Here is a 12192-nt window from a genome sequence, read left to right as displayed (position 1 = left end):
CTCTGCCCCCTCTCTTCTTCCTTTGCCTAAAAGCCCAGGCTGCTCAGATGCAAGATTGAGTGCTGAATTCCAGCAAATAATTAGTGTTTTATTTGTACTTATGAGGTTTTGTAAAATAAAAAGAAGAAGAAAAAGATATAATCTAAAAATTCTTGATAAGGCATGAAACTGCTTCTCTCCTTGTGAAACTGGTTCTGATTGATTGCTGGTTTTCCCTGTGGCTTCTGGCAGTAACAAAAATTACTAGATTTATGAATGTCTAGGTCTAGTTTCAGATTAAACAAAGTCAAGAAAAGGCTTAAAGGAAAATTAAAAAATAATATTTTTAGTTGAATAAAATTAACACTTAGGAAAGTATGCTTCTGAAAGATAACTACTTTGGATGTTCACCTATGAAGGAATAAACAGTTTTTTAAATAGATAAAAAGTTAAGATGATGAACATTGCATTAAACTTGCAAAGCATTCCTGAATTTACAGTGAATATTAGAAGAGACTTTAAGGAGCAGTTATTTCACTTCCAAGATTAAAAAAAAATAATCAGATTCTCTTCAGCATTAATCTCAGAAAAATGTAGTCATAAAAACATGCTCACCAACCTCTGGTTACTCACAACATGCAACTGAAACTACACCCAAACACTTCAAATTTAGTTTCCGCCAAAATTAATACAAAATGAAATGTCCCACTACTTTTTTTAAAGCATGTATTATAATCCCAGTCTTTAACTTCATTACTCCTCACTGTTACTTCCAGAGGTCTGCTGTCTCATTCTCCACACAGAAGGAATATAAATGAGCAATAGTTCAATATTTGCTTCAGTCTCCAGTTTCTACAAGTAAAACACCACTACCTTCTTATAAATATTTACCTTTTGAGCAAAGAAAAAAATAAGCCCCAGGATCAAATGACAAAACTACTCTTTATTTCAAAATTAGTTCAAGAAAACCTGCAAGTCCTCAGGTCCTATATTCACCTTTCCATTACTACATTTCACAGCAACTAAGCCATTTCCAAGACAAAAATCATGCTGATTTTCAGCTAGGCACCACATTTGAGAGGCAGACCTGAGGTTCTGAGGAACAGCACAGTTCAGCCTTGATACCACATTGCTAAACCAGTGGACCTGATCAGCAGAGACAGCAGGGCCAGTGAAGGAACAGCAGCCCAAGTCCCGGGCCCTGGGAGCAGAGCAGGGATCTTGTTCTCCAGGCTCTCTGCCAGCTGCTCCAACAACTCCAAGTTGAGGCAACAAGTCCCAGGGTTGCCTCTGAAAGCATCTGACCTTTAAAATTTTTCACTGTTGTCAAGATGAACGTGAAGCAAAGAGATGGGCTCAAGTGAGGAAAATCTGAAGGAAGCATGTCCTTCCTTCATTACATGATTGCAAAGAGGTCATTAGAGAAAATACTAATGAAAGGGTCCATTCAACACTTAAAGCTTTTTTTCCAGAGAAGCTTAAAGGCTGAACACAATTACCTTTGCAGTCTGCTAAGTTATTATTAACAACTCTTCAACAAGCTTCAGCTGGAATTTTGATGATATATTCTTTCCTTCTCCTTCAGAAATTGGTGAAGTATGGGTTATTTTGTCACAGAAATGCTTCCTTTTTCACGGGAGTTGACTTTGTAGTCTCCTTCACTTCTTAACAGAGGCCAGTCATGAGAGTAAAGTTTAATAGGTCTCCTATGTCTTATTTTCACATGCTTTAGTATTCACTACATTCCAGCCAGAAAATTTTCATCAAGATACTCAGAATTACTTTAAAATCACTAAAAATAAAACTGAAGTGTCTTTATAAAGATACATAGAGGGCAAAATTTGAAATATTTTTTTTTCTATGCCAATTCACCTAGAGAATTGCAAAATATCCTTCAAGCAAACTGACCACGGTTGAACAGAAAGAAGTTGTGGTATCAAAAGCTGGGAACTAATAGGTGCATAACTACCATAGTAAGCTAAGCCTGCAAGAAACAAGCTGACTTGCTACAGAATAGAGAAACAACAACAGAGGCAGATGAAGTGAAACCCACAGGCTGTAACAATGAAAGTCAGGGACCTCCTTGAAGATCTTAGCATCTGTTTGTTCAGCCACATTTTTATAATCCCAATTCCTTCTTCCTTATACAACCCATCATCTGCCAGCTGACTGCTGGGGTTGAAAAACTGGCAGTGGCTGATTGAATCTGTGGTACCTCATCTACTGACTCTCAAAACTTTTACACAAAAATTAGTTAATTAGTTCCTTTCCAATCACCTGGTAAGGAGTGATAATGGATTGATGGTCTGGAAAAAAATGGCAAACTCCTTCTAAAAAAGGTTTGGTCTATGCATAATTCCAACTTTTTTTTTTTTTTTTTTTGGTGGGGGGAAGACTGAATGTTTAGCCAATACTTCCCAAATGGGCTAGTAAACTTATCTAAATGCACAATCAAACAATCTAAAGTTTGCTTGTCATTCTTATTACTATCCTTTATTACATTGACAACATCTTTTAAAAGCTCAGGGTGCATTTGTAAAGCTCAACAAATATATAGTTCTACTCTTTTTTCTGTCAAAGGAGACAGTTTATTTTTATCTCATACCACCACTTCCTTTGGCTATAGTAAATGGGGGGGTGGGGGGTGGAGTTTGCTCTGAATAACCAATTTCTACATGCAGAAGAACGTCCCTTAGCTGGAGTTCACAACTTGCAGACACTGCTAAGTCTCCAGTAGCTCACTCCTTACAGTGGCTGGGGTAGACAGCAACATAAAGCTTCTCCCATAGCCAGGAGTGGATATGTTCTTCCTCTTCTTTGTTTACACTTTGAAATAATAACTGCTCTTTGCATGTTGCTGGCAGAGGGGAGAAGGAGCAGAGGGAAAGAACACAAAAGCAGCAGTACAGCACAAACATTGAACATAAGCCACTGGGTGGAGAGAAGCAACTGGCACACATTAAGTACCCATCTTTTGTGGTTATAGAGACCTAAAGCCTTCCTTCTTCCTTACACAATGATGAACAAAGGAAAGCACATTCTTGAAATAAGGATGCTTGATACAGAAGAGTAAGCTCGAGTGATAAACTTGGATGAAGAACTTAAAGTTTTCTGGTACTTTTTAATAAACTTTCTACAGTTGCTAAGATACCAAGGTCAATAAATAAAAAAAGCATAACCCCAAAATGCCCCCCCCCAAAAAAAAAACCCACAGGAGCAGTTGCTTTAAGTTTGAAGTTCCAAAACACTTTTTTTTTTTCTCCAGTCCAGCTCCCACCTGCCAGTAAGGAACATAAATTAAAACATTAATTGAAAAATGGAACTTCAGTTCAAAGAAAGTTTACTGACATAACTGGAAAAAACTGAATTCTAGCAGATGGAGAGATGGTGAGCAGGAACTCAGTGGCTCCTCTAGCCTAATAAGACTAGTACTGTGGAAGAATACAGTTTATCCCCAGAAACACAGAGGGATGAAATTAATTAGAAGAGAAAAAGCTATGTAAACCATAGAATACAAAGTAAACAAGTATAAATTGTCCATTAATTAATTTGGGATTAATTAGGAGTCAAGTTCTAACTATCACAGTAGTAAGATTCTGGAACCTTACAACAGGATTTTTTTGCCTGCATTGCTTCTACGTAATTTTACAGTGGAGTGTGAATCATTTATAAAATGGAGGATATGTGCCAACTACTTGCAAGAGTAGCAGACTTCACCCAGTGACTTAGAAAGTGTCTCAGAATCCTCTCTAATGGGAAGAAAAATAAAAAGAAGAAAAAAATGAGAAGCAAGCTCTGGCTATCTAGAAATAACTCACATCTCTTCTATAGATAGACTTGCTTATTTAAATATATGCAGGAAAACATTTCCCTGAAATGAGTTCTTTGCAACCATTCTGAATTCTTTAAACTGCCAACATTTACTCATCTTTCTTGACCATCAATTTGAAAAATCTTCCTGCCTTCTTTCTCTGCCTTGGTTTTGACCTAAAGTCACTGAATACTAATGGCACAAAACCGTTTTTGGGAACTGGAAAGCAGTCACAAAATATAAACAGGGAGTAGACAGTCTACTGTTTTCATCAAGTTACAAACTATTTTCTTCCTGCTGTGGTCCTATTAAAGCCAGCTGGTCTACTTACAAAGCAGACACCTCGGTGACTAAAGCTGGCATAAACTGACCAAGCTCAATCCACATGAAACTGTCATCAATTTAAAAATGTATGTTAGTGAAATATTTATAAAATTTTCAAGCCAGGTACAATATTGAAATAAATTAATTTAATAGTTTAACCAATGTTGTTTACTGGTTGATAACAGCTAATACAGAGCCTGTTATCCATTTTGCCATGACTGCAGTTCATCTATGCCTCAAGCTACATTCATCCCATTGATTTCAGGTGGGATTATCTACAAAGAATTATGTTTACCTGAATGCTGTGCTGGCAAAGAAAGAAATGGAAGAAAATCCTCTTTTATTCCTCACACAGATGTATCTCCAACCACGCAGCAATAGAAGATGTGCTTTGCCTAAGGCGAGTCTTTTACTGTCATTTGCAAGACTAGTGGGTAGAAAGCCAGGTATGAATGCTACAGCAGCCCAGTACATGAAACCGTTAAGTTGGGTCATTAATCAAGGCTTTTTTTGTTGGGTTTTGTTTTGGTTGGCTGGGTTTTTTAAGTCAGCCAGCCATTTAGCTACTCAATCAAATGAGTGCTAACATTTTGTAAGAGTCTACAACTAGGTTTTATTAACAAGAAAGCCAATCATTAAGGAACAGTACGAACAAGGAAGATGTTTAATGTTTTCCAGTAACATCTTGTTAGCAAGAATGTAAATGGAAGAAAAATCCTTTTTTAATCAATAAGAACCCAAATATACCCAGTACGCACTAACACAGAATGAACATTCCCTTTGCAGAACTCACCAAGCGCAGTCATCCATAACCCTATTAGTAAAAAAAAAAAAAAAAAAAAAAAAAAAAAATCAAAACAAAACCACCACCCCCAAAACAACCTCTAATCTTTCAGACAGTGCAGTCAAAACTGTCATGTTCTCCCATTTGTAGGGAAGAGCTTTCTAATGCAAGCAAATTGGTTGGCAAATCTATTTCTGGTCTTTTCTTTGTTACTGGGGCAGTTTGCTTGACATTACTACCATTTCAGCACTGCATCACCTGACAACCCCCCTTTCCTTGAAAGTGGGAGGGCTGCCATAGGGATGAGGAGTAGCATTGCTCCAGTCTTTCTCCCTCCTCTGGACACCAGGCAGCAGTGTGCGGTGACAGCAAACAAGATCTCTATTCCCCGTCATGTGCCCTGGAAGTCAACATAGGTTGAGAACTGGAGAGAACTTACAAGAGGGGCCTTTTATGAAATTGAATGGCAGAGTCCACAATCATTTTCCTAATTTTATAAAATGCATAAAATTTCCGTAAGGACTACAAACCACCACAATTTCCAATATCAAGGAATGTAAATGAATAGCTGGGTCACTGAGTTAATTCTAGCTCTCAATCTTACTTACAAAAATATCTGTACTTCATACAGGCCCTACAAAGAGTCCCAGTGCAGAGTTCTACATTGCAGGATACCAGCAGTCACCCAAGTGACCTTTGGGTTCTACCTCAAGAGCTGGTCTCACAATACAGCAAGATTTTACCAAGACAGCTTCGGTCACAGGAAGACATGGATTTCAGCTACTGTCTTCAATAGAGGAAGAACTAGCTGGCAAAGCAGAGATTAACTCCAAACAGGTTTGTAACAAGTTTGCATTCACAGCTGAGGAAAAAATAATCAAGTACTTAGACAGCAGAGGACACATCCTCTGCTTTTTAACTCAGCATCCTGCATTATAAAAACTATCTGGGCTATCAAGGAAGAGGAACCATAACCTTGACTCATTTCCTACCACAAGAACTGATGCAGCAAACTTGTCTGGGGCAGGTTCAAACACAGTTTAACATAGGTTTGTAAGCTAGTCTGCTTTTAGTGCTTTTCATCTCTGATAGCTCAGAAAAGGAGATTTTTATGCCAGCGCCCTTAAAAGGCAAAAGGAGAGGGAACACAATTTCAGATGTTATATAGGCTAACAATTACAGACAAGAAAAAACTTTGTTCATATTGATTTTTGCCCAAGGATGCAGAGTTAACTTTGTATATTAAACACTCCTGCAATACCAGACTTCAAAGAATTAAAATTTCAGCTACTATTGAAGACTTTACCTAACAGAAATCTAAGAAACCCACATTTATTGACATAAAACCCAAAGTAAATTTTATGGAAATTCATGCTTTGAACTTATTCAAAGGAATTATTTTCATAACAAACTTGTATACACAGCCCTATATCACTAAAGGCAAAATGAGAGATTTTGGGAGAGAAGCAAGGGGATAGCTCTTTGGTAGAAATTATCTTTTATAGGGCATTATATACTCCAAAAATACAATATTTAAAGTAATTAGTATCATGTTAAAGGACTATTCAATATTTATGTGAGATAGCAAACATCCTTAAAATCAGCTGAGAAACTCAAGGAATGAAGACTACTAATATGGATGACAAGAGAATACTCGAAGCACAGCAAAGCCTAAATAAAAGTGAAATAATGTATGCAAAACTGTCTCTTGACTGATAAGCAATTTTACTTCAGGCATTAATTAGAAGCAATTTGAAACAATACAAAAAAACCCATGAGCTTTAAGTAACAGTCATAAAGAAAAAAAAAAATAATGAAAAGACAAACCAAACTAAAAATAGTTTGGTTTTAATCTGCTGAACATTGCCTGGTTTGGAAGAACAAAGTACTAGTTTTCTACAGCTCTGTCCTTGGTACCTCACAGTATTAAAATCATGGATTCCCCTGTTCACAGCCAAAAAACCAAACAAACAAACAAAAAAAAACACCCACACACAAAAAAACAACCCACCAATCAAAAAAACTTAGAAGAAAATCTCAGTTTACGCTGATTTACTACCCGATGAAATCTAGCTGAAATCAGCAGTGCTACGTAGCTTTCAGAGGTTGGCTTTGAGATTTATTTGTAAAAATTACCTGCAATGCAGTGTCAAGATGTCAGAGAAGCTATTTATAGGAAGCCGCTTTATATGTATATTTGAAGTACAAACTACCTTATTAAAGTCATATCATAACACAATCTCCATTTACAGTATAAAACAACAACTTAAATTCTTTCTGCACTTAAACTGCTACAAAAATCTCAAATTATTTTGGAGTTGCCAGGCATTTAGCCTCTGATTTTTTCATGAGACATTCAGAAAACCAGGTTCCAAAGAAGAATTCAAGTCCTTGGCCTGAGCTCAGGTTTTTTACATTCCAGGCCACAGATCCTATCTTCAAGACAAGCCAGCTTACAAGCTATCCTGAGGTAAAAGCTATGCATAAGTTTCACTTACACTTATTTGGACCTGAAAAAACAGTAACAGAATACACCCATTTTAACCCACATCTACAGAACCTACCCTATATCAATGTTAGCAAGAGCTTCCCCCTCCCCTCTTTTGTTTTGTATAAATAAAATTAATAATAAAAACATTCTTCTTATCTCTAAAAGTTTGGGAATATATTTAAGGTTACAGAATTGACACATTTGAACACTATGGGAAACGACATGTTCAGAATCAGATAAACCATCAAATGGAGATTATATAATTATGTAATCCAAATTAATACAGTTTAAATTGTCTTAAATGGCAAAAGAAGCTGTAACTCAGAGCCATGAGGTGTAACAAACATTAAATAAAAATATAATGCTGAAGTCAGCCATTCATCTAATCTTAAATTCTCTAGATTTTAATGCATTAATAGGCAACTGCTAAGCCAATCTCCCATTTTAGTTTCTTGAAAAAGAAGGGAAGAGAGATCATCAGATGCTTCTGTTTATGTAGTTTCTCTCTTTGATTGTTACCCATTAAAACCTGTGAGTTAATCCTTAATAATTTGTTCCTCAATCAGATAGCACTTTGATTTGTTATTGCTGTGTGTGAACACTGCGCTGCATGTGCCAACTGATCGGTATCAAATACTGAGGCATAAGGCCTAAGAAACAATAAAGAGCATGTGAGATTACAATATACTTATGATAATATTATGGCCAAAATATAGTAATTAGAACTGACTTTAAGGGTGTTTTTTTTCTAAATTTCTTTTAAATGACTGTTTCAGTTTCAAATGCACAGACTAAAAACCAGAAACAGAAAATCTAACTGGCCTCTTGTAAGCATGTATAAGACGTGTATGTTCATTACAGTAAAAGGCTTCCACAGAACTGCATGCCAAGGATGGGGATGGGCTGAACGTGCAAGGGAGCCCTTCAGAGTTTAAGCTTAAAATAATAAGATTTGTCTGCGGTCTTGTAATATGCACTCCATTCACTACCTAATTTTCATGCTGGATGTGGAAGTAGCCAACACAGGGAAAGAATACAAACCCCCCAAAAATATATATGCAAGATTTTTCAGTTTCTATTGAATAACTAACAGGTTTGTGAACCTTTAAAAAAAAAAAAAAAAAGAAAAGAAAAGATAAAAGGATTCTATTGCATTCAAGATAATACTAGAAAGGTTAAGAATTAGAGATCCTTTTTTGCATATGCATAAACATACACATAATACAGAGCAAACACTTCCTCTGAATACACCTCCTTTATTTCACAGGTATATGTAAGATAACTTCATACCCTATATATTCCAACTAACATTTCAGTTAAATTCCTTTTATACAAATTTAGCAGAATTCCAAGAAATTTTCTGTTCAACAGAAATTATATACAATATATATGCCTACAAACCTTCAAGCTGAACCATTATCATCTTGTTCTGAGAACAGCAAAATAACTGAAATCTGATTTCTTTTATATCCCTGTCTTTATTGTTCAACCCCCTTTCATCTTCTTACCCTGGTATTAACTTGTTTCCCTCTATGACACAGTAAGTAAGAGACAAAAGTACTGTATAGGCATACAAAAATTTTAACAGTTATAATTTTCATCCCCAAAATGAATGGCATATGAGAAATTTAGGAGTTTCAATCTTGTCATTTTTCTCCCTACAATCTTCTGCTGGGTTCAGAAGTTATTTTTAAAATGTGAGTAGAAGGAATTTCTTCTTAAAAATATGCTTTTCACACTCTACACTGCCCAACAGAGACAAAAAAAGTTATGTGAATATTTATATAATTGTATACTTATTAAAAATATACATATTTTGAGATATGAATTTGAATTTGGAAGAGAAATTCTATCATTAAAATATTTTGAGTTTCCAGTATGTTTAACGATAAGGCATATTAATGAAATGGGCTACTTATTCCTTGTTAAATAAGGAAAAAAGTAGAAAATGTCTATATGGCAAGCTTCAGTTTCAGATATTACAAATGACTATTCTAAACTGCACCCACAAGCAGAACATTAGTTGTTTATTTATTTATTTAAACAGGCTTACTATTTGCATTTCGGTTTTGCACACATTGTTTCACTCACATACTTTTCTACTGCACACAGGGTATTATTTTCAAACTATTACATAATAAACAGCAGCCAACTGTTTTTTTTTCTCTGCACACTTCATGAAACAACAGCATATGGCTACTGGGGGCGATGAGCCTGCCTCGCAGCACAGCCCCGCGCCGGGGGTCAGGCTGGGTAGGTGATGGCAGGAGGGGAAGGGTGGGTGAGCCACCAGCACAACGAGCAGTGCTGGGTGGGGAGCAGGAGAGACGCCCAGCCAGGACACGCAAAGAATCAGCCCTCTCCACGCTGGGGTGCGAGGCATGACCCTGCCTCTGTGAGAAGATCAGCATGATGCTAGCTTCCATGTCCATGATTTGGTCTGTTAATGAGTCGGAAAATCTTTTGCTTTGCTGTGTAACTACCTTGGTGTTCATGGTATTGATTCACTCACCCACCTACAACAGGATTCTAGTAACAAAACTTTCTTGAACCTATGCTGCTCTGAAGTCAGTCACAGGAGAAAAGTGACTTGCTATTTTAACATTTCAGACCTCTGGAGCTAACTGAGGGGTACTGGCTTATGCTATGAAATGCTTATACCCACTCTACGTACCAAGTGTTCCTCAGACTTAAAAAAGTAGTCTAAATAACACCTCTATATTTTAGCTGAGTCAGAAACAGATGAAATGCTAATGTTGCCAGCTCATTTATGTGTACTTCGTTCATTGTGGGTTTTTTTTTTCCTTCTTTTAAAGCAAACAGGTCCGTAAGTTTACCTTCTCCATACCCAATACATGAATATGCAATAATGTTGACTAAGGAAAGGTCCTGTCCACCCTATAGTTTAAGGAGCATGATTAATGAAATGACTATTACAAAGCAACAGCTAACATCATCTCCATTTCCTGCAAGTTAATCAATAGCTCCATTCACAACAGCTTTCACAGATGATCCAACCCCACGCATACTTACAAATTGTAAAGCATATCAGCCATGTTGCTGCGGTAGTACAAGGCATTTCTATAGGCGCTTTCAGCTTCAGAAATCTTGCTCTGGCTCTTCAGAACATTTCCAAGGTTACCCCATGCTGTCAAGAGGAGAAAACAGTATTCAGAAAGAGCTACAATCCAATTACACATGACAGAGTATCCGACTATCAGGAAGTTCCTCAAGGAGACAAACAACAAAGAAACTATTTTCATGGAAGGGGAGGTTGGTTGGGTTTTTTCCCTCAGTTCTCTGGATCTCTTAATCTTACTGTGAGACTCATGTTTCGTAGTGGTGTTTTGCATATATTCTGTATACATAGCTTTTAGGTGGGAAAAGGAACTTAAAAAAAGTGTGTCTATGATTTGGAAACTACTATAGCAAAAGGAAAGGGCCATTTTATTCTATATCACCTCTAAATAAAATTCCCCAGAGTGAAATATGGAACTGGGACATCTTCATATTTTTTGCCCTTTTTTTTTTTTTTTTTTTTTTTTAGCCTATCTACTCTAAAGAGCAAGAAATCTTCCTAGAGTAGACACAGCACTCACTGAAGTATGAACATTTGACAAATGATGCAGGAGTTGAAAGAACAGTTAGGTAAGTAACCAGGATTAGAAATACGCCATATGGATATAAACACACTACACAGAATACTAAAATGCAGTTTTTCTACTTGGAAAACATGTGGTTCCTCTCCATACAATTTATTATGTTATACAACGTGCTTTTATATCCCATCTATAAAGGACTTGAGGTAAAAAAATATGTAAGGCTCTACATGTGTTCCCTTTGCAGTTTTGTTGAGTGGCACAAAAACTGTACTTACAAAAGAAACTGGAACTAACATTTTATAGAAAACACAGCCCATGTTATTCACAATTTAGGAAGCTAATTTAACCGGTATTATAATCATAGTCTACATGTATACATGAAAAAAAACCACATTATACTTATAAATACATCAAAGTTGTTTCATAAAAAAATTCTAATTTCACAATTATTTTTTTTTATGAGCAAGAATAATGGAAAGATGATGCATGTCCTTTCCATCAAACATACAATATATGGTAAACTATTCGTCCCTCCAGATGCACTAACCATAAACATTAGCTCAAGTAGCAGTCAAACTCTGCTGCTTCAGTTACTCAAGCCATTTTTTTACAGGAACTTATACTGATCCTGAGTAATGCAAACCTTCAATGTAGTTTTAACATAACACTGATAAATAATAATTATTTCAGATATGTGGGTTTTTTCCTTAGAAAGGGCATTGTTTTCAAACTGCTGTGGTTTGCTGCAGAAGCATCCTGCCACAGGGATGGGAACAGCAACAAATAGAGCATTTTCCTCTGAGCAGAATAAACTAATAATTGCTGGGAAAACAACTGATAGAAACCTTTTAGGATTCACAAAAATAATGTCATCTAACTGTGTACAATGTATTCTGTGAAGACAAATAAAAAAATAAATTTAATATTTCCATGAGAAAAGAGTGATCACTACTGTGAGTCACTTCATTTTAGCACTGTATTTGATAAGATGAGAAATAATTCAAGTTATTTATCACTAAATCAACAAAAGTCACAAAAATATTCCATCATCTCTGGTTTAATGAAATAAAGCTGCTAAAGATATTCTCAGATTCACTCAATATTTATACTCTTTGCTAGCATATATGCAGGATTCTGAATTTATTTCCCCATTACCGGCTACTATTCTTTTTCACATGTAGAAAACATTTCAGAAGTAGCA

General features: G+C 36.1%; 1 protein-coding gene across 1 annotated transcript in view; it reads right to left on the bottom strand.

Annotated features, from left to right (window-relative positions):
- Nucleotides 1-12192, bottom strand: part of TMTC2 (transmembrane O-mannosyltransferase targeting cadherins 2) — a 254292-nt gene that overhangs the window by 80837 nt on the left and 161263 nt on the right. The window contains exon 4 of the mRNA XM_040596294.1: nt 10423-10537. Coding sequence (XP_040452228.1) covers nt 10423-10537 — 115 coding nt within the window. The remainder of the gene's footprint in view (nt 1-10422; nt 10538-12192) is intronic.

The sequence above is a fragment of the Falco naumanni genome, chromosome 5 (genome assembly GCF_017639655.2).
Source record: "Falco naumanni isolate bFalNau1 chromosome 5, bFalNau1.pat, whole genome shotgun sequence".
Classification (NCBI taxonomy): Eukaryota; Metazoa; Chordata; class Aves; order Falconiformes; family Falconidae; genus Falco; species Falco naumanni.
Note: the sequence above shows the minus strand (reverse complement) of the source record. Positions and strands in the feature narration are given on the sequence as shown.